At 43.2% G+C, this 23,336-nt stretch overlaps 1 protein-coding gene across 1 annotated transcript in view; it reads left to right on the top strand.

Moving 5' to 3' along the window:
• Rchy1 (Ring finger and CHY zinc finger domain containing 1) overlaps window positions 1-23,336 on the top strand; it is a 24,566-nt gene extending 1,230 nt beyond the window's left edge. The window contains exons 2-11 of the mRNA XM_075865184.1: window positions 1,220-1,331; window positions 1,402-1,461; window positions 1,537-1,592; window positions 3,569-3,713; window positions 5,349-6,251; window positions 12,882-12,993; window positions 13,301-13,436; window positions 14,639-14,756; window positions 21,169-21,278; window positions 23,156-23,336. Coding sequence (XP_075721299.1) covers window positions 1,220-1,331; window positions 1,402-1,461; window positions 1,537-1,592; window positions 3,569-3,713; window positions 5,349-6,251; window positions 12,882-12,993; window positions 13,301-13,436; window positions 14,639-14,756; window positions 21,169-21,278; window positions 23,156-23,234 — 1,831 coding nt within the window. The 3' untranslated portion in view covers window positions 23,235-23,336. The remainder of the gene's footprint in view (window positions 1-1,219; window positions 1,332-1,401; window positions 1,462-1,536; window positions 1,593-3,568; window positions 3,714-5,348; window positions 6,252-12,881; window positions 12,994-13,300; window positions 13,437-14,638; window positions 14,757-21,168; window positions 21,279-23,155) is intronic.

Genomic DNA, 23,336 nt, shown 5'->3' with positions numbered 1-23,336 from the left:
CTTCGATGTGACCCAAACGAACTAGAGGAAAGTTGCTTCGGCCTGCCCGCTTGCTTGGTTGTTGCCTTCCCGCGCGAACGCAGATTTATTACGCATAGCTGAGCTTTTTTCCTGAAGCCTGCATACACAGTTGGTTCCAAGTCACTGGGCTAACGCCCGCTACCGTCTGAGGACTTATGCTTGTTCGTGTGCGTCAGACGACGTGGTTGACGTCTAGATAAATCATTTGTCAGTCCTCATTTATTCCAAAATCTGGGTGTGTGGATGCACCATCTCTCAAGGACTTCCTGTGTGATCATCTTGAGCACATAAGTATTTCAATAAAACTCCTGTCGGGTGAGTCAGTGTTGCGTTGCACACACCTTTATCACATAACTGGGTAGTCGAAAATCCAAAAGTAAGAGAACACAGTGCAGTAAGTAAATAATGGATTGTACTTGCCTTGTGCACTGTGTTGTTCTTCTTTAAGGATACCTTTACCCTCATACTTTTGCACTAAAAACGTCCCGTGAATTCACATAAGCATCGTATTGGCACACTTCAAACTGTGCAGGCTATATTATATCTAAGCTCCAAAACCTGGCTCACTTGCATATGCAGTATGTGCCATGTGAGACCCAATAGGCAATATCAATCTTAAAGCGCTGAACCAGGGTGTATGTTTCATAAAATTTTTTCTCCTGCTCCCTGTGAAATCTGCAGAGAGTAGTTAAAATGTGTGTCTAAGGAAATGAAGTCTACAAATTTTATAAAAAAAGTGTAGAGCAATAGGCGGCTTGCACTGACATCACTGAAACTGCCGTGTTGGAGCACCAGCACAGAGGGAGGCGACGGTTGCAATGTGACATATCAACACATCACATGCCATTTCTTTCGTTCACGCACAGGGGCATTCCTCTCACATCATTATTCCAGAAGCAGGTTAACTACAACCTGTTTGCCGAGCCGCACCATTGGAGAGCCAGCTCATTCTGGAGCTGTGTCACTGATGAAGTGTACAAGCTATATTTATGCAGTCGGATAAAAAAAAAACTGTGAACAGGGATTGTGAGCTCGAGCCGTCGTTTCGACAAGCCGACTTGTCTTCCTCAAGGCTAGAACAGAACTGTTCAGTTCTAGCCTTTAATTTACTGATTTTATTCTAAAATTTTACCCTGTTTACTGGTTCTAACGTGCACGCCTGCAATGCCCTTTATTTGTTTTTATTGCATATTTACAGAGACAGGGAAATTGACCAGTTTCGAAAACGTTTCCGCAAAAGTAAGAAGGTACCTGCTGTGGATGGAGTCGACAAATACATCTTTGTGTTTGGACCTACTGATCCTGATTGGGTATGCTGCGTTTCGTACTTAACATTACATAAATTTGCTCAGAGCTGACACTGTCTGTATTTCCCCATAGCCATTCGATGTCAAAGAGCTGACGATGATGGTGGCTTTCCCAAAATTGTATCCCAGAGAGGTATGCCATTGCTTTGTACAATACCTTACACAGTATTATTTTTATTTTCTCTCGTATAACTTTCTCTTCCTGCAGTGCTTAATGATATGTGTGCTTGATGAAGAAGGTGTCTTACCTCCGACACTGCTGAGGTGAGTAATCTGCCCTCCTTTTTTTATAATTGATTTTAAAGGGGTGCTGACATGAATTCTTCGAAACTAACTTTACTTTGGCATGCAAGTCTCCTGTTTACACAGATGAGCTTGAGCAGGTTGAAGCTCTGAAAAGACTGATAAGATTTTTTTTTTTACATTGAAGTCAACTTTTGCAAGGCACGCCGACTGACATTGACACCAGCGTGACGCTCGGGCTACAGCACCACTTCTGGTGACTTCATGCACCTGTATGACTAGTTTTAATGATGTCACGTATTAAAACATACAAAATGGCCTTGTGTGCGTCGCTATCAGAGTGGACTTGGAAACGCCGCGATAACTTTCACGGGCACGTGACACGTAGCTCATATCGTGTTGTGACGTCAAGGTGCCGTAGGAACGGAAACTAACTTTTAAAAAGTAATTTTTGAGGGGGCACCTCACACTTACCAGTACACTTTCTCTTCTAGGATCTTGAGTGCTTGGCTTTTCATTTGACACACACACAAAAAAAACCACACTGAAAATTTTCTTGTCAGTACTTTAAAGATTTATTATTGCATAATTTAACATTATGTTTTGAATGTGCGGCATTGAAAATACGCAATTAGGTGAAGCACAAATATGTACGTAGTCTCTAAAAAAAAATAATCTGTTATGTGCATTTGAAAGTCCTGGCTTTAAAGTGTTGTGTTTTTCTCTCTTTGCACATTTGGCAGCATTCTTATGCATTGGGTTATTTAAAAGTTGGCTTTTTCACTCTGCCCGTAATAAAATTCACCTAGTCCTGCCTACTTCGCATGTATATTGAAAAATTTGTCTCCCACTGAGCTCGCTATGCATGTGAACAGAACATTGATTGCAGTGACTAATTTTAAAGGACACTAAAGTCAAATGACAATATATGTCAGAGTGAAAGCTCATGGTATGACGTCTAAAACGACAATATTATCACTAACAGGGCCCTACTTACTGAGAAATTAAGGTAAAGGCACGAGAATACACGCGCCGCAGTAGGAAATTCTCAAAATGATCCCGATGACGTCGGACGAACCATCTACAATTGATCATTAGTAACCGAACTAGCTGGACTAACTAAAGAACCTTCCATGCATCAAGAGGCGTAATAAGGTGCTGCTTGTTCGTTTTTGTTTGATTCATGGAAAAAGAACCACCGCATGTTACTATTGGGAATGGCACGAGTGGTTAAAAGTCCAATTTTTGCATGGATGGTTAAACTGAACAAGTCGTGCCATCTAACGGGGCCCAGTTGAACCAATAACGTCTGCCATCTCGGGCAAATGGCAGGAAATTGTTGAATTGCCGTTGTTGCTGCTGTAGCTCCCACTGCTTTCGTTCTGCTGCCACTAGTGTCGGAAGCCGCGCAGTAAAGCCAGGCAATGTGCACGGCAACTGTGACGCAAGACGTTCAGCTTGAGCGGGTAATATGAAGTGCGCTAGCCCCATGCGAAGCACTCATACGTGATAGTATTTCAAAATATGCACTTAGCACAAAAGTAACACTACGAGGTTCATGGACCGCCATTTCAACAATCAACGTCGACTTAATACATAGTTACCTTTAGTGTTCCTTTAATGCAACAACGCAACTTTTCTTGCATGCACTGATCTGCATATGCTGGGTATCTATTCATTTTTTAGCAATGAGCAGTGCCGCCTTGATTGGGGCAGAAGTGTTATAAAAACCAACTTGACCCTCTCGTAACAGGAGTTTAAATGATTTTCTTTTATGACCACATTATATGGCATATTTAATGTAATGTCAAGAAAGAGTATAGTAAAGATGTTAGCTTTTATGGTTTGTGCAATAATGTTTCCTTGAAATTAATTGGAAAAATATAAACTCGTGAAGGACTAGCTATCATGGCCTCTCATGGAGGACATATTTCTTAGGCTTTAGTAAGGTGATCAGTTTTTTTAGCAATCGTTGGCACTGTTTTTTCCGCTTTCAGAGACATCAATGCAGCTGTGAAGGCATGGCTGGATGAAAAGCATTCCACAGCAAATCAAGTTCGCCCAGGATTACTTTGTCTGCGCCCATTCCTTCGCTGGCTTGACCGCAACCTTGAGACTCTATTTATTGAGAGCTTAAGGAAGGTAAGCATGTCACTTCTGTTATGGTTATCGGTGCAAAAGGGTGGCTAAAAACATCTCTTGGTGTTCTGTATTTTCTCGCACAATTTGCACCCTCGCATAATTTGTGCACCCCTAATATTTTGCCAGTTTACTGGGGGGAAAATCTACTTGCATATTTTACGCTCCCCGATCCGCTCGAGCCGGCTCACCGGCGCGCACACGAAGAGACTTTGTACCTTTAGATGCCACGAACAAGCACGCCATGCGCGCGCGCCTTGCCAAGCAGGCGAACGCAATTAAACGTGCGGCAAGTGCGAAGCCCCTTCTTCAGAGGACTTCCCCCGAACTAGGATGCCTATAACACCGTACCCACCGGAACTGCTCGAGCGTTTGCCTCCCTCCCCGAATCTTTACCGTGAGAATGTACGCTCGCGTCACGGCACGGAGAACTTTTTGCATCGGAAGCGTGCGAGCGCCTTTTGCGCCAACTGTTTCCTTCGTTCTTTGCCTCCGCGCTGCAACACACGCTTGGTCGATTTCGGAAGTTTGGGTTTCGCCATTCGTCTGTTGCGTTTTTACTGTTCTCTGGTGATGGCCTATGGTAATTATATATATACGGCAAAATTCAAGCTCGTTGTTGTGAAGTGTACCAAAGGAAACTGGAACCGTGCCGCTGTCAAGAACTTAAGCGTGAACTTCAACGTGGGACGATCAGCGCAATTGGTACAGGAGAACCCTGAGTGCGCCCTTGCTAATATAAGTTGTATGTCGTTGCAGAAGGCCTTTTAAGTTATATGTGAACGCTTAGGTCCTTCGGTATCACCATGTTGTGGGACTTAGTTTCAAGCTCGTTGTTGTGAAGTGTACCAAAGGAAACTGGAACCGTGCCGCTGTCAAGCACTTCAGCGTGAACTTCAACGTGGGACGATCAGCGCAATTGGTACAGGAGAACGCTGAGTGCGCCCTTGCTAATATAAGTTGTATGTCGTTGCAGAAGGCCTTTTAAACTATATGTGAACGCTTAGGTCCTTCGGTATCGCCATGTTGTGGGACTTAGTTTCTCACACCATTGCCGAGATAAGGAAATGAGGGATTTGAACACGCTCGACAGAACTGAGGACAATGCGCTTTGAGAGGGCGGTGACAGCAGCCGGTGATTCCGACTAGACTGCGCATGACCGGATCTGAGTGGTTAAAGTACATATGTGCTGATTCTGTATAGTTAACTAGTATGCTTAATTTCTGCTTCAATTTATCATTTTTAGTGCATAAACTGTGTGCTTTAGGACTATTGAACATTATGTCATATGCTTTCGTAAAATCCCTGCGTAATTTGTTCACCCCTTCTCGGAGCACCAAAATCTCGAAAAAGATGTGTGCAAATTATGCGAATAAATATGGTAATTATCGTTCATTTCAATATGCTTCTCAATAATTTGAGAATTTTTTGTGCTTGGTGCAGTCATATTTATGATCATATATAGCCTCACTTATGTCCAGTACAGTATGCTGTGTATTCAGTGAGTAACATTTCAATATGTTTATTCGAACCAGAACATTAGCGCATTGCAAATCATATAAGGCATAATTGTGGCATGAAAGCTGACCTAATAGCTTTCGAATGCTTAACAAGGTTTTTTTTTTTGCTTTTGTTAGGTGAAAAAGATTCAACTTGCCGAAGCTGCTGGCCTTGAATTTGTGCCCTTTGAGCAACTAGCTGGTGCTACAGCGAAAGGTGAAATGCCTACTGTGAATGAAGCATTATCTAGAGAAAACATGAGCAGTGGTGATGTTGTATGTGCCATGATCACAAGCAATGCTGACAATATTCAAGAGAAGGAATGTCAAGGCACATTGCAAGATGAAGCCCTTACAGACTGTCTACAGGTTCTGACCCTTGATTCGAGTGGTAAGGAAGGAAGATTGATAGATTGTCCACCTGGGATATCAATCAACCAAAGTTCTGACTGCAATGAACAAGCTCATGGTGCTACAAGTGTTTTGAATGGTTTTGGTGTTTACGAAAGTGCTAAAACACTCTCTGGCACAGAGAACAACAGACATGGTAAAAAAGAAAAAAATGTTACAAATGAATTAGATGAAAGTGGTCCTGCAGAAAAGCCACATCATGTAGCTTCTTCTGTACTGGAGGGCGGCTCTTCTGAAAATTCTGCCGCTGCTGCTGCTGATAAGTGCACACATCGAGCAGGTGTTGATATTCATGTCAACCAGAAGAAAGGCACCGAAGTGAAGTTCCGGCGCTTAGAACTTGGGGAAGGCGTGGCCACCTTGGAGTGCACAAAAGTGGCCGTCAGGGTGCAATGTGGCAGGTGTCGTTGCAATGCGGACGTCGTCACGCCTGCACGGCGCCGCAATGTAGTGACGTGTGGCCGTTGCTCACGCACGTGCAGCGTTACGTTCCGGCCAAACCTGATGCATCCCTTCAACTCGGTAATGGGCTACTTTGACCTTGTGGACTGCTTTGCTGTGGATCTGGTTCTTTCTGGTTGCGTCTTTTCCCTAGACTGCTTTGGCTGCAACAAGAGGATGACAGCTGATGTGAGTGCTGTGCATGTTGCTATTTTTGCAGGTCTTACTATTGGCAGTAGTTTGCTATGACTATAATCACCACATCTGTGAGCAACTGCATTTTTTCCTTTTGCTTAGAAGTATGTGCATCCTTAATTTATACATATCTCCTGTGTGTAAATATCACTGCTCTTATTAATTGTTCTCAGGATACTGCTTATTCCTGACACTGCTTAAAGGGCCACTCACCAGGTTTTAAAATTTTGAGCTGACAAGTGAAATGCCTAGGTGAGGCGTTTACAATCACGTCTGCCAAAATTCGCAAAGCTGCACGCTGCAGAAATGGGTTGAATTTGAAGACACGCGCTGCTCTCCCTTCATTTCGCAGGCGCCCGCCAAGAGAATGAGGGCATGACTTGCGCGTATGAATGGCCCTACGTACACGGCAATGCAGTGACATTGGTCCTCTACGTATACAAATATGCTCCGACGTTGCCAACAGTGGCACGTGACATGGTGAAAATGATTTAACATGACATGCGGAGTTTATGTAATTTGTTGCTTCAAGAGATTATTAAAACTTCAGATAAATAATGAGATGCAATAAGAGAATGTGCATGATTTTTTTTTTCAATTTTCCCCGTGAATTGCATCGAGATGCGGGGCTAATGTGCTGACATTTTGCATGCGTTCGTGTCCCCACGGTCTGCGCATCAAGCTGATGACAGCTGTGGAAGGGAAAGTAACGCTCCTACGTGTTCACGCATTCATTGGCTCATCTATTCTACTGCTTCTGAGCCAGCATTTCCAAACCATCCGGCAGAAACAGGCAGTGCACCACAAAATAATGCTGGTGAACAAAAAAAAAACAAAATGCCTATCGCATGCTCAGGAGTTGGGCTTGTTCGGAGACGTCATGCGCACGTGACATCTTGGTCAGATGCCGGAGAGGGTAGGGAAGAGATTTAGCTTGCGAAGGCTACGTATTGGAACGGCAAGGGCTTCGAGTTCGCCTTCTCTCGTCCTCGTTTCGCACTGCTTCAGAAAAACAGTTTTCTCACCTCGTAATGAAACGAATGAAAAACTTTTTGCGGCATAATGCTCCTCATCGACGCACAGCTTCCATGGTCCTACTAAAATTTATTATGGGGCCTGGTGAGTGGCCCTTTAAAAGAATATCAAGAAAATTGCTTCTGTGTCATGGGTGCCATTTTGCCTTAAGTAAAGAAATAATGGTGAAAAGCTTGCAGGGAGAGTTATTGTTGAAATTGGGTTTGACTTTGAGAATATATACAATAAACCTTTGTAGGTTCACTTATATTTTTGTAGAAGCAATCATGTACTCGAGTTACTGTGATATTATTGATTATTCATTTTCTGCCTTGGCAATGTTACCTTCTTGCTGAGCGCTTGAAACAAAATATTGGTTGTTATCCCAATTTTTTTCCTTACCTTAATACCTAACTCTATACTTGTACAGAATGGCATATTTATGACAGCAATTATTCTGGCAAGAATTAGAGCCCAATTAGGCTGCGATGGCATGTTACCATTTTTCGCCTTTGAGCATTTTCTCAGGGCCAGCCTTGATAGCTTACGGCTGACCTTATAGCACGACAAAAAGCATTGTGTTTGAAACTTTCGTAAAGAAACTACTTGAATTAATGTACTTAGTATATAAACTACAAAGCATACAGATCAGCCATCATGAATAAACTCAAAAATGGAAAAGATGGCTTCTAGCTTTCTACGTGCGACGCTGTGAGGCGTGGCCCAGTAAATGTACATTGTCAATTTTTATGAAAGGAACATGTGAGCACACAACCTGTGCACTTGGGTAGTAAAGCCCCTTGATCTTGAAAAGAAGCCGTGCTTTTTGGTTTACGTCATCACACTCTCGCCACGCCGTTAACCTCCTTTCTCACCCCCTCTTTTGTGGAGCTGGCATATCCCCAGCGCTCGATGTCTGGGATGTGCCTGACCACCTATTCTGTTGACTTTACGTCGAGAAACACGTGTAAGTAAGCTTCGTACACTTTTAGTTCATGATGCACACCATGAACCCTCCAGGCTCCCCAATCTGAATGGGCTTCTGTGTAAAATTATGATCTTGGTTCTTCGTGGCAATGCCTGGCTGCTGCGCACGGCAATGCTGCAGCAGGTTAAAGTAAGGCCTCTTGAGTAATGGCCTTGAAGGGGGAGGGGTGACAATCTTGCCACTGATGGCAAATCACTAACAACTGGTTGCTTTGCTCGCCACCAGAAGATGCAAATGGAGACTTTGGTTGCTTTCTCTCTCGGCTTAACAGGCTGCAAGCAGCCGCCAAAGAACACAGGCCATGCACCATAACACGTTCCCTGTCGTAAAAATTGACAGTGTGTCTACATGCCGGTGGCAGCTCTCTGCATAGGAAAATGCATAGAGAAGTGACAATGCAGTTGACTGTGGCAGTGTTGAAGCGATAATGCTTCGCAAACATGTCCAGTAATAACCCATAAAGCAGCACATTTGACAGTTTGCTATGTTTTGATTGATGAAACCAGGAGGTCAATAGTCAAAAACGTAGCTATGACTGTTTGTACAGATGCAATGACATTTAAAGTATGGTATGATATGAATAACGTTATTGAGCACCTAAAAATTGGTCCGGGATTGATGCTAGCCGCTTTCAGGTCGGGACATAGACGCCATGCCCCTCTGCCACCACACAGGCCCTCTGGACAGGCTGAGGTTGGTCTGCCAGCACGCCACTGTGCAGCATTCATTGCGACTCCTAGAATTTATTTTTAGACGTGAAGCAGCTCTTTGACTCACGTGTGTAACCTTGTACGTACGTGTGTTCATAAGAACGCACCGCAATGCGTTTGCCTCACCGTAGGGCTGGAGCGGTGCCAAGTAGGTCACGCTGTAGCTGCGCGTTGACGTTGCACTCCACTTGCACACTTCGCTCGCATGTGCACGCTGACGTCGCTCTCTCTCTCACATTCGCCGCAGCGCCTACAGCTGCCGGCTCGCCCGCCTGCTCGCAACACACTTCGCCCTCTCCACCACCTGCAACGTTCAACCGCTCATCAAGCAGAAGGTTTATCTGCAATGATAATTATACGAAACCCAACATGCTTCCTTTGTCTTTGTGTTTCAAACAAACGTTTACTCGAGTAAACGCTACACAGAGTTTCGCTTCAAACCGTTCTTCCAGGACCACTGCTGCTTCGCATCCCATCAAGATTCCTTTCAGAGAGATGGTCGACAATTTCCTTTTCTTTTATACTGGGTACTTCGAAGGCTTGGATGTTCTTGAGGATCGTTTATTAAGGCAGTTCTTGGAAGGAACATTTCTACATCACTATATTTTATTTGTTTGTTAATCTAGTTGCGTAAGGTCCCTTGTGTTTTTGCTGTTATTGTATTTATATCCTAAACATTTGATAAAGATATCATTTCATTATTGTGACGACTTTTTGAAGAAAATCAGGCGTACTGGCAACACTAGCGGTCGCCGTGAGACACATTCCCTCATCCAATTCAGAGACTGTGTGCTCAACGGGTACAGCAGGTTGTGAAGTCAACATTCCTTTTCTTTTTTTAATCTTCCTGGTTTTGTACCTTTGGCGTACCCTACATTTTCTGCTGTTATTAAAGACGGAATAGGTGATCTCAAAATGAAGGCTGAAGCTCAAGCATGAAGCAAGGTAATGCAAACGGCGATGATTCAGTTAGTCTTTACCAAAGTGAAAGGGTGCTTTTATGCTATGAAGCTCGTAATGTCACTTTTGGGTCAAAGAATAATCATGCCGTCGTCATGCAGGATGAGGTGTTGAGCTACCCTTACATCTTTTTCTATTGTTACTGCGTAAGCTACTCTTAATATTTTATTTATATATATATATATATACATATATAGTGAAATAGATCCTCCCTGATAACAGTAACAATGGAAGCGTTTATTTCGACACTTTTGGCCAAGGTCTGGCCTTCGTCAGGAATGAGGGTACATGTTGTTCGCTCTTACATTTATAATTTGTGCGAAAAAATGAGAGAGGGAGAATGGCAAAGCAGAGAAGAAAAGGGGAAAAAAGAGGGTAGAGAAAGAACAAAGCGGAGAAATTTTCAAGGGTTACTGCGCTATGCGAATGGCGTCATAATAAGTGTTTGTTTTCTTATAAGCATTGTGTTCAGTGGGTTCGGTTGGCAGTCCCTTTAGTTTATATGGTGGCCGGCTAAGGTAAGGTCTTGCATGTCACAAAAACTTTTCTTTTTTTGATCGGCGGTCACTAATCGATGGCCTGAGCTGTGTTGAGACTGTCGGTTGACGTCTTTCTTCTAAGCTTCCTTCCGCATTAGATGGCGTCCCGATGCTCCTGTGAGGAGGCGCACGCACAACAAGTTTTAAGGAGCTGTCTCGCTTCCAGAGGTCACTGCATAGTGTCGCCAGAAGAAGAGAATGGGCGTTTAATGTGAAAGCTGTTTTGTTCTGAGAATCCGCCTTTGGGAGCTCTTAGTTGTGCATACGGTGGCTGTTAGACATGTTGGGTTTACAACCATTGATTGGTTAGTAGGATGGGTAGAAGTGGACGACAGCAGTACATTGGAAAGGGTAGTCACGCTGGAAGATATTTACAATTATCCAGTCCTCGCCGCAAATACAGTGTCGCAAAATATTGAAATGTCATGATTATTCTTATTATTTTACAGTGCTTTAAATGCTGCAGTATGCTGAAATGTGCACATATTAGCTCACATATACACGGAACACCAACGGTTCGGGCAGTCAGAAGATATATTTATATATATCGAAATGCAAGCTGGACAGTCTGTAGCAGTCTGAGTGTGATTTTGTTTTCTCTGGTAAAATGAAAATGGCATGGAGGAAAGACCAAGCAACCCAAACAATAATGCAAGGTGTCTTTGAGGAATGTAGCTAGAATGTCCTGCAGCCCTCAATCAGCCGCATGCTTATCCAGAGGCTTGGACTCAAGTGGGGCGGAGCAGTCCGACTACTCAGGGCCCTATTCCACACGGAAAGCAAGTCCTCGCGCCCAGGCATGGGTCACTTCATTTGAATGGGAGATGTCACTGATCGTGGAGCTCGTAAGGGAAAGGAACTGATTGATCTTGTGAGAAGTGATTGTCTGACTTCTGAGAATCCTAAAGTCTAGGCTTTTATTTCACCATCAATAGTATAAATAATAACCGTCAGCTTTGGGTAATCGAAGGGGCCTATGATGCTGCAGGCAGGTACTCCCTGTCTGTCCCAACGTAGCCTGTAAGGTGGTTGGGGCATAAAGTTTCATACAATAATACCTAGAGGGGAATCTGGTGCTAGTGTCTTCGTGGGCTCCTTCAGCGGCACTTGTACACCCATGGGAAGTACAGTCTTAGAATTTGCTTCGGATGGATTATGTTCTTGAGATTCATGATGCTTCTTTTCCCAGTGTAAAGCAAGGTGATATAAACTTAAATTGAAATGAAACTTGCTTCAATTATTTGTACGCAAACAGTATTGCAAAAAGTTTTTGTCACCAGGCAGCAAAAGTGAAACCCGGGCAAATTCAACCATCAGTGTATGTATCGCTCTGCCATTGTCTTCGAGATTTGGCATCAAGGTTTAATTATTTATTTTTTACAACACTTGAAAACAAACATGCTTGTTTTTCTCCAGAAAGTATGTATTATCTATTTATGGAAATAACAGTACAGTATTTAGTGAGAAACACTTATCGCACCTCCGCGGTGGTCTAGTGTCTAAGGTACTTGTCTGCTGACCCGCAGGTAGCGGGATCGAATCCCGGCTGCGGCGGCTGCGTTTCCGATGAAGACAGAAATGTTGCAGGCCCGTGTGCTCAGATTTGGGTGCACGTTAAAGAACCCCATGTGGTCAAAATTTCCGGAGCCCTCCACTACCGTGTCTCTCATAATCATATGGTGGTTTTGGGACTATAAAACCCCGCATAACAATCGAGAAACACATTGTTTCATCTTCTGTGACGCCATATGCGTGTGACCCAGTGGTCGACCACCAACGCACCTCTGGTTTTGCTGCGAAGTAAAGTCAATGGAGCGTGACTGGGCGTCTACTTAGCTTCTACATCGCTTTGCTGTCGATCTAAAGCGAGTTTAGGCTAGACGCTGTCGTGAAAAAGATGAACTTGAGGCAATATCCTGTACTGGCATGAGAGGCTACATCTGTGCTCAGCGGGGAGTGGATGACACTGTTTAAACTGTCAAATACAACTCGTAAAGCTCCAACATCACAGCTAATCAGGAGATCTAGTGGTAGTCAGCCTCTTCCAATAACAAAGGCACTGCTTCAGCCTTTTTCATCGTGCCCCACTACTTTCATTGCACGAAGAACGAAACTGAAACTGTAGAAAAAAGTTTGTGGACAGTTCGCTAGCTAACTCTATCCAATCTGAAGCCTGTACTTCGCATAATTCCCATGAATGTACGTGAACGCAGTGCCAAATTCCTCTCTAGGTATTATTGTATGAAACTCTACGGGTTGGAGCATCATCAGTAATGTTGTTTATCTATCTATATCTTTACCAGTGCATAAATTATTAATGCTAAGGCCTAGGGTTAAAAGAGATGCTTGTGGTGAAGGCTTTGAATTAAAATTATATTAAGTGTGCTGAATAGTTTTCTTATTTGTTATTCAGGGCATACATTATGGACAACGTCGCTCCCTATGGTGTCAGTTCTGCAATGCCAAGATGACTGTGCTTATGGAGTCTGTCAAGTTTCTTCAGCTGCAGCCATCGAAAGCAGCTGGTTAGTATATTGACTGTGGTGACTTTGCAATCATATCACGTCTCATTTTTAGATGTACATATTTTTTCTCCTGCTGTCCAGTTTTTAACATTCCTAGTTTCTTCAGCACTCTGTTTTATTAATCTCCCTTTAGTCGGTAGGTGTTCCTGCCTAGCTTTTGTTTTTAGTCCTAGTGTTTGAGGCATTTCATAATGCAGAATGGCTGTGAATTGCCTTCGTTCGTACGAATCTATGAGAAACTCGGTTTTCTGTTGTATTTTTACAAATTTTCGCGTTATAACAAATGGAACCCCGACTTTCCCTGCAGAAAACGCAGGTTCGGCTTTCTCCATAAAGGCTCCCAAGATGATAAAAAAATTTAAGGATCCTGCCATTCAGGAAGGCAAGCCTCTTCCAGAAGGGGGCATCTGCAAGCACTACAAGAAAAGCTTTCGCTGGCTGAGGTAGGAAAGGCTGACATTGTATTCTCTTTGGGGGTCATGAGGTACTGTCATCCTCATTTTCCTCCTCTCTGTAAGAACTGACAATACTCAGGTTGTAAACTGCAGCATAAATTGATTTGGTAATCTATGTAAACTTGAATGTACACTTCGTAGGTACACTCCTTGACAGTTTAGTTATCTTAATTTTATTATATGTATGGAAAGATGACATGAGGAAGCATTAAGCTGTACCTGCTTGACATTGTGTCTGTGAAATATGAGCTGTGGCATTCTTATTACTGCCATGTGTTTTAGGTGTAGTGGTTTTTGTAGCTGTTGCTGGATGAAAAAGGAATGCCAGTGGCTCAAGTAGGGATATTCAACTACACTACATTTGACTTTATTGACGTAGTGTACTGTCATGAAATTACAAGTTGTGTACTCTCAAGATTGAAAGCACTTTTTTAGAGGTACTGTTTATACTATACGGTGTACAAAAAAAATGGGGGGGGGGGGATGTCGATCGAGAAACCGATTTCATTAGGCACAATTTGATCAAAGTAACAAAATGTGAACCAAAAAAAGCATAGAAGTTATTGCAATGGTCTGATGTATCTTTAATTGAAGTGTAGTTATCATGACAAAAAGGGAAAAGAAACTGGAGGGAAAAACAAGTTGCACCTAATGGGAATCAAACTAGCAACCTTTGCAATATGCAGGCGGTGTATTGACAATTTTGCTACAAAGATGATTGCGCCTTTTCTTACTTACTTGGTATTTATGTATGCATAATCTTGGGTGTGTGAGGAAATGCTACTCATGGCCACAGTAACGTATCTGATGCATTTTTCTTTCCATAGTGCTTGGAAGATACTCTTAGCTACTAGAATGTCATTTCCTGAACCCATTAATGAAAAATTTTTACTTCTGAATATCTTGCATATTTACCTCCTCCTCTTTTTTTTTTTTTTTGACGCATTTATGTGGACAAACGACTTGTTCACTGCCGTGCCCCAGTTTGCTGCAGCTGATGTCATTTATGTAACAAAGATTGTTACCTGGAAATATCATTAAACTTTTTTCATGTAATATTAATATCACCGACTGTTTTGGGTGATATAAGCAACATAATCTGCGTCCACGTCCTGTGTTTTGTTTTCATTCTTTGCTGCCCGAGCATGTCCCACATTGCATGCAATTGTCTCCATGATTGTTCGTTCCAGGTTCCCTTGTTGTGGAAAAGCTTATCCTTGTGACAAATGCCACGATGAGCAGGAGGGAGGAAGCCACGAAATGAAGTATGCCACACGAATGATCTGCGGCCACTGCTGCAAAGAGCAGGTGGGAAGCATAAGTGATGCAGCCTTCTGGCTTACCTGTGTATTTTCAGTCTGCCTAGTCCCGAGAGACTTGTATTTGTGCGTATAGTCCTACGTTGACCTGGCACTCAATATGAAAAGTCATTATCATTGTAATCGCGTGACAATAATCTAAACTGCTACCAACAAAGAAGGGTGCCGCATTCTGACTTTCACACGAATGTGAAGATGCCAACAGTCTGCGTACTCACTTCCACCTGCCCTTCCACAAGAATGTAGTCATCGTGGCCGGCTGGCTCCAATTATTCATAGCTGCAGCAGCTTTCTCTTCACTCGGATGCATCAACATCATCATCAGCTTTTAGGTCCTGGATACTCGAAATTGGTCATGAATCATAAAATTGAACTTTTATTACATTCGATATAAATCCTGCACAAAAGTATACCGCTGTGCATTATGTATTTAAAACTCATGTGGATCTCCACAATTAATACAGGATGTTCAAGAAAATGTATCCAAATAAAAATTTTAGAAAATACAAAAGGCCGAATATTTTACCAGAGCTTGTTACGGAATCGCTTTTATTACAGCAGCTTGCACTCAGAAAGAGTAGGAGAGAAATTGAAATGCTAATTAATAAAAATAATCTAGTTAACCTCTAAGGCAGGACATTGAGTCAGTAGAACCCGGGAAAATAATTGAAGTTCTTTATACAGGAAATTCATATTGTTACGACTAACCTTCTTTGAGATTGGCAAAAAGGGTGACTGCTAATTTTATCAAAGTAATGAAGTTCGGATAATTTCACAAGAAGGATCAAGACGGAACCTTGATAGAGCCTAAATGCCGCTACTTTCAGTAACACCTCACGTGATATCACTGTTTCCCTCGGATCGCCTGGCGAAGATGAGGCACCATTCTAAGCCTGAACTCACTTCACACTTTCCATTAATGCAGGAAAGTCATTTTCACCGGAGCAGAGTGTTCAAGAAACATAGAAATAAAAAGAAAGGCGATGCTTGCTATTATTGATCGGGGTTGCCGTTGGCTAGATTTGAAAAGTAGCCAAAACACAAGCTAAAAGTAGCCAAAATAGCCATGCCACTTAATTTTAGTACCAAATTTCTAACCATACAGAAAAACGTGATATTGTGCATAGAATTGTTAGTATTCAACAGTAGATACCATGATTGAAAATGAAAATGGAGTATAACGAGCCCAAAATTTCTCCCTCTTGCTCCTTCTCTTTGCCACAGGTAAGTTGCAAATAAATTATTAAATTATAATAATTTCAGTATGCCTACACTCACTTTGTTTACAATAATAGAGTTCTTGGAAAAGGGTCGGTTCATGCTAAACATCCCGGCCTTTTTGGCGACCATCACAAATGCATTTTAAAAAAATATTTTTAGTTTATTGTGTTGAAACAGTGAATTGCTGGAATATTTTAAAAAGAATGAATTTTTAACACAAAAGTGTTTTATGCCATGGTTCACCAATAGTTTAGTGATGAATTTTTGTCAGGGAGATGACCCTGATAAAATGAATACCAGCAAACAAGACAAAAAAAAAAGCTTTTAGGAAAATGTTTCTCCGCCTGCCTAGAATCGAGCCTCCTAATCATTTCTTATATTTAAAGTTTTATCAATACAATTTTGTCTTAAAGAAGAACATTTCTGAAGTTTCCCCTTGAAGGCAATGGGGAACTTGATAGAAAAAGCTGCTGTATCACCAAGCGAAAAGATAGCTGTCGCTGGGGAAATACAAAAATCATTTTCTCCCATTAAACAAAAATTTCCCCATAAAACAAAACTTGCCAGATAAGAAAAACTTCTGATTTCTTTTTGATTGAGGTGTAGAACTTAAATTTAATAGAACTATAGAATTTTAATTGGAGCACCGCAGGGTGTAAGTTGCGTGTCACTGTGAACGAAAATGATAGTTTTGTGAAGTTCGTGATATTTTCTCATAAATTTTGAAAACTTTAGATGTCTGGAAATACTTCTGCAGAAAAATATACATTTAATAAAGTAAATGTACATGACAATATTTTCATTTTTTAGGGCAAACAGAACATTCTTGCAAGACTGCTGGAAGCATATATGTGAAAAAAATTGCAGTTATATTGTCAAACATTGAATACCTTCCACAAACAGTTTTTTTTATTAAATCAAATTTGGTATTGAAAAAGGTACAATACACGTAGAATAAATTTTTTTACATTAAGAAAAAGAAACGCCCCTACAGTATTTTGGAGAATTCGGAAAGCTCCTGTTGTCGTTTGGGGCCCTCAGACACGGACAAGCCAAGATCAAGAAAGATTTGTTGACTTCACACACTGCAGTTACATATGCTCTGATTGGCCAAACAGTACAAATATCCTTCCTAACTTACACACATTAGAGTTAGAGTACCGGTGCGTCCCTAGTTTAAGTTTGTTGGATGTCACTCACAGTATACCATGAAAGTGTCGACGATGGAAGCATTAAGCGGTAGGAGCACAACAAGTCGTATGAGCGCATGCGATGAAGTTGCATGACGGCGCACGAGCAGTCGATGAGGAACACACGGGCCCACGTTGTGCCCAACGTAGCACTGAGGCCATACCTCCAGCCCCTAGTTGCGATGAACGCTTTTGGACGTGGCACCAAGGCCATGATTTCCATCACTGAGTCAGCTGCTCGCCCTGGCTGCACGCTTGTTCACCACAGGAAGAACACTGCTAGGCCCGGTCCAGAACACTCGCTTATCCCAGGGCTACACCGTGCTCATCCTGGCTTGTCTGGTAGCACCAACTCTGTTCCTTTTGGACCCCAAGACGAACGCCTAGAGCTCTTGCTCGCTTGCTGTGTTCTTTTACGCACGTGGTTCTTCCGTAGCTCACACGCGCCACGTCTGTCTGTCCCCATGCACACCTTCGTTGTCTTTAGTTGTTTTTAACTTTCGGTATCACTTTGTGCTTTCAATCTCTTACAACAGCTTTGTTGTGACCAAAAATTTTTGTCCCTTGCAAATATTCTGGCAGTCCATTGTTTTTAACGCAATAAATCTGCGCAATTTTTTTCAAATACACTCGAGATGGTCGCCAAGATGGCTGCGATGTTTGGTATGGAATGACCCACAAGTAATCATGTGCCAACAACTGAGCAGAAACATTAAACACTGAAGCCGTTTTTTTTCACGAAGCTGGAGACTGAAATTGTTACATAGTATCAATAATACCAGTCCAGGTTCATTTTGTAACGGATACCTCTGATTCAAGGCATTTCAGCATTAGAATCTATTTGTTGCCATGCATTTCCTTACGTGCGCGCTCTCTTAAGTTGCAGGGATGCTCGTTGGTTGCCTTGACAAGCAACATTCCGCTGGCGAGGAATTATATGTGCGCGCATAGACATAGGACACAAAAACTTCCAAGCAATGGTTATTCTATAAGCTTGCTTACCGTTTTATTTTGGAATAATACTGTTATGGAAGAGAAGTGACGCCGTATCGACGAGGCTGTTGGGTGGGATATATTTCGTAGCGGCTTTACCGCTTGGCCAGCGCCCGAGCGGAGACAACCACTTCGTCTTCCTCGTCAGGCATACGCACGTCGCCCCCTCAACTATCAATATGCATGCATGTAGCATAATCTCCGGCGGCAGATGCGCCGTCTCGGTGCATCTAAACGTCGTCACTGGGAGAGTGATAGGGCTTCAAGCGCGCATCATGTACAGTATCAGTTGGCTGTGGGACACATGAAGGCGACTGGGCGACAGGACCAGTTTCATATGTCACAGGAGTAACCGCACGGACTTGGTATGGAGCTGTGTAGCGAATAAGCAGTTTTTCCGACAAGCCAACTTGACAGGTCAGAGACCACAGCAGGGCCAAAGAACCGGACGAAAAGTGTACGTCGCGGTGTCATTGATCATACAAACTCCGTTGCTTCTCTTGAGAGGTCAGAAGGCGAGTACGAGTGATTTTGCGTGCGTGAGTGGCCTGAGTGATAGTGTCCATGGCATATTCACTGGTCGGTACTGCAGGGGACGGGATGACGGTGTCTGGGGGTAATGTTTGTTCTCGGCCAAACAACAGAAATAATGGAGAGTAACCAGCAGTGTCATGGCGCGAAGAATTGTAGGCAAATGCGATATATGGCAACACGAGATCCCAGTCAGTGTGGTTGGAAGAAACATACTTAACGAGCATGCCTGGAATGGTTCGATTCAGACGCTCCGTGAGTTCATTGATCGGCGGATGGTATGACGTAGTGAGCTTGTGCCTCGTTTCACAGGACGGCAAGATGTCGGCTATGACCTTCATTAAAAAATATGCGGCCATGGTCTGTAACCAGGTGCCGTGGGGCAACATGTTGCAAAATCACGTCCTTTAGGAGGAAGTCGGCAATATCTGGGGTGCAGTTTTTTTGGGAGCGCTCGTGTGATGGAATAACATATGGCGTAGTCGATGGCCACAGCTATCCACCTGTTGCTTGAGGAAGACAAGGGGAGAGGGTCAAGTAGGTCTAAGCCAACGCGGAAGAACGGTTCCGACAAACTGTCAAGTGGTTGAAGGCGTCCGGCAGAAAGCGTCAATAGTGTTTTGTGACGCTGACATATCTCGCAAGCCGCAACGTATCTTCTGAATGAGCGTGTAAGCCCGAACCAAAGAAAGCATCGGCGTATTCGGTTGTAAGTACGTGACACACCAAGTAGACCGGCAGTCGGAAGGTCATGAAGTTCGTGTAGAACTTCCGAGCAAGCAGCAGGGCTCGAAGAGGGTTCAATAATCCTCTTGGCTAGTATCTTGGTGATTTCTTGCTGAATTACCTTACGTGGCAGACACCTGGTATAGTCCGCGATGAATAGGAAGAGAATCACTAGTGTTAATGCGGTGCTTGACTTGTGAAGTCTGGCCGAGTGGTTGGCTGTCGATGTCGAATAAGTCGCAGTCGAATATGCCAGAAGACGGCATAGCGCGGCTGACTTCTCGAGGTTTGAGATCCGGGGCGATCATTGAGTGTAAGGTCGCATCGAGGCAAATGACATCCTGCAGGTGACATGGGCGATTGGGACATATGTCTACTGCAAAACTGACGACGTGGTCGTCGATAAAGGGTCATAGCGTGGCGACCAAAATTCTTTTAGGTAACACTTGCTTTATGAAACCGAAATTGATAACAGGTATTAAATATGTTCGGTTAGAGGTCATGGTTATGACGAAGTGTGGGAAAGTGATGTCACGCTCTAGGAAAACATCAGGAATCGGCGTCACAATATAATCACCGTCAAGCACGGGAGATGGTGTTGCCAATTCAATGAAAGTGACAGCTTTAGGTGGTATCCGGAAGAGGTCGGTGGTGCAGAGGCTGTTCGGGAGTTCAGGGTGAGAATCCGGAAGAAAAGGAAGTTCTTGCTAGAAAGTATCGGCGGCAAAATCAATCAGGGCAGTACCTCCACCAAATATGTTACGGAAGAGAAAAGACGCCGCATCGACGAGACTGTGGATGAGATATATTTCCTAGCGGCATCACCGGTTGACCAGCGACTGAGCGGAGACAACCCTTCGCCTTCCTCGTCAGGCACACACGCACGTCGCCCCCTAGACTATCAATATGCATGCATAAGGCAATACGAATAAATGACCAATAAGTACACCACAATAAAAGTTCAGGATATCCAGAAAGTAGCCATCACGTCAACCTGAAATTTTTTTCGCCAGACAGGGTCGGAAAGTGGCCAATTTGGTGCAAGGTAGCCACCAGTGACAACCCTGTCATTAGTGTCAAAATTATCCTGTTTTTAGTGGCACTTGTAGTACCTTTAACAGAAATGTTTGTGAACGTTATAGTATTATGCATGTTATTCACGTGCAGAAAATAAACTGACCCTATTGGTAACTTTACAGAACACAGAACTCTTTGAATTAATCTAGGTAACCTTCATTTATTGAGGGGCCACTGGATCGTTAGTAGTGATTTCACCACAACAGCTTTAATAAGGAATGCGTGAGGTATTCATCTTTTGCTCTGTTTCTGCACCACTGGCTTTCGTTCTCATTTTACTCAGAAATGAAAAGGTCCAGAAGTGACTTCTCAGAGTTTGTGGAGCCGTTCTTCACACATAAAATGTTGGATTTAAACAACCCATAAAAAGGACCCTTACTTCAATAGTTTTTCAACATGCACAGCCACGCCCATAGTTAAATCTACTTTAGCCACTAAGATCAAGCCAAGTTCATTTCATATGAGCTGGTTTATTAGGTGCTTCAACTATTACGCACACACAACATGACTAATGCTCTTTTTAAATGGCATGTTGTGCTGAATTATGCTATTATTTTATGTCTACAAGTAGTACAGCACCTACGAGTACTACTGATATTATGCGCAAGTACTTTCATATGAGGCTGTTAAGGCTTTCCGTATCTTTTTTCAACATTGTTACAGCCCTTTGCAGCTGAAAAGCCTTGCACTGGCTGTGCAAACTTTATGACAAAAAAACCCACAGCACATTGGGAAGGAGGGCGTGGTTGCCGCGACAGGATTCGTATGAGCAGGTAAGCATCACAAGGGTTGCCATGGACAGCTTATATGTAATGACACGTCTAACGTGCCAAGAACTCATTGTGTTGGTGGTCACTAGTGCAATCAAGCTTTCATCACTTTCCCGTGTGGTGTGCTATCATACACTCAAGAAGATATATGAAAAGCCTAGAGAAGTTCACTCATCTTGATTTGACATTTTTCTGTCACAGCTCGTACTAGGATTGCATTTACTTTTGTTAACTTGGGAATTCACATCTTTCTGGTCATCTTGGAAATGACCACTGCCAAACATGGCAGTGCTATTAGCATGTTAGTGGTGCCACGGCTGCTGGATAAAAAAACAAGGTGCGGTCTGCTATGTCGCGTCGCCTTCAATGGACGAGCGCGTCTGGCCAGAGTTGATAGTTTTGGCTGCTTTTTTTGGGGAGGGCGCTGACGCTGAACCCATCTAAGCGGATAGCACTTCTTGTTTCAATGTGGTTGTGTGAGGATTTGTGTGTGTTCATGTGCTTTTTCGTGTGTTTTCTCGTGCTTAGTTTGTGTGGGACCGTGTGTGGGAGCCAGTTTGCCTCATGTTTCTTATGATCGAGCACGATTCTTTGGAGCGCGCATTTGTGGCAGATGGTTTTTTAGTGGTACAACGCCGCAAAGCTGTTGTGTGCGGCTGAGCAGCTCGAACGCGAAAGAAGACGCTACATTGAAGCACAACGTATTCCCCTGCAATCTACAGCTTCAAGAAGCATATCAGGATGCGTATTATTTGTAACAAAGCACCTATTTTTGTCGCATATGAGCACTGAAGCAGACGCGCGTCACCGCCTCTAGATTACAGCATCGAATCACCCTGCCAAACGTTCCTTGCACACGCAACGTGTGCTTTCGCGGTGCATTACGGTGGGCTGATACGTTAGCCCTTCGAATCTGCCCGGATATTGCCTCCCAATGAATGGAATCAGTGACCCTTTTCATTTCAAACAAGCAGCATTCATGGAGAGTATTGAGGCCTACACTCCACGAATCATTGGCCCTCCTAGGGCAAACTGTTCACATGTGTGGTGTGATAATGATTCAGAATCGAACCTGTGATAAGCAGCTACTAAACGCGTTAATCATGGCCTACTGTGCCGCGTAGAAATGCATGTGAAAGCGTTTCTTCCGGGAGAAGCGGTGGTGCAAGAGCGGGCGCGAGGTGAACTAGGCCTGTCCCACCGCTTCGGCGGCACACAGCAGGCCGCACCTTGTTTTTTATCCAGCGGCCATGGTAGTGCAATGGCGGTCCATGCATGTGTACAATCGGATATAATATAAATTGTACGCAGTGAGTCTCATATTTCGTAGTCACACTTTCAAGTTATACAAAAAATTTTATAGCTCCATTTATGCTACTCTTTCCCTCAAGAAAGCCAGATAGCCTTGCGCTTGATTTTTTTTGTTTCAGCAGCCTGCAAGGATTTCTGTGCTGCAACAGTTAAGTTCAACTGTTAGTTCTTATTCTAGCATTTCAGTAATAAATGAATTGTGGAGCTTGGCCTTATGCAAATAAAATGTCTTCAAATTCTTGTTTAGTTGCATGGCAGATGCCACCTGATGACATCAAAAAGCCTGTTTTGTTTTGTAATACTCGTACAAAGCACATTGACCACATAGGAGACAACACACAAATGCAAACATGCAGAGCTATAATTTTGTTGTTTACAGAAATGTTTAGAATACTAGCAACTCCTTTTGGTGCGTCGATATTTTTTTTTATACTAGTCTTAGTGGGAACAGCACAGCGGTGTCATTTCTGCTGATACATGCGCGGACTAGTGCTTCGACCCTGTAGGTTACAACTTTCAACTATACTTTTGTCACAGCTTTTACATAGGCACTCGGTTCTCTTTTTAAGGGACGACAATAAGAAGTTCAGTGGAACAGGCAAGACCATTTCAAAGAGAGCGCAGGAGAAGCTCTCTGGAAAGAAGTGACGCCATGGAAGGCTGCTAGGGGAAAGGAAGTGGAAGAAGCCTTTTAAGACCTCCTGGAGTACTTTTATACGGAAGTAAATATGGTCTAGTTTTGTACAGGCA

The sequence above is a fragment of the Rhipicephalus microplus genome, chromosome 1 (assembly GCF_043290135.1).
Source record: "Rhipicephalus microplus isolate Deutch F79 chromosome 1, USDA_Rmic, whole genome shotgun sequence".
In the NCBI taxonomy this organism is placed as follows: Eukaryota; Metazoa; Arthropoda; class Arachnida; order Ixodida; family Ixodidae; genus Rhipicephalus; species Rhipicephalus microplus.
Note: the sequence above shows the minus strand (reverse complement) of the source record. Positions and strands in the feature narration are given on the sequence as shown.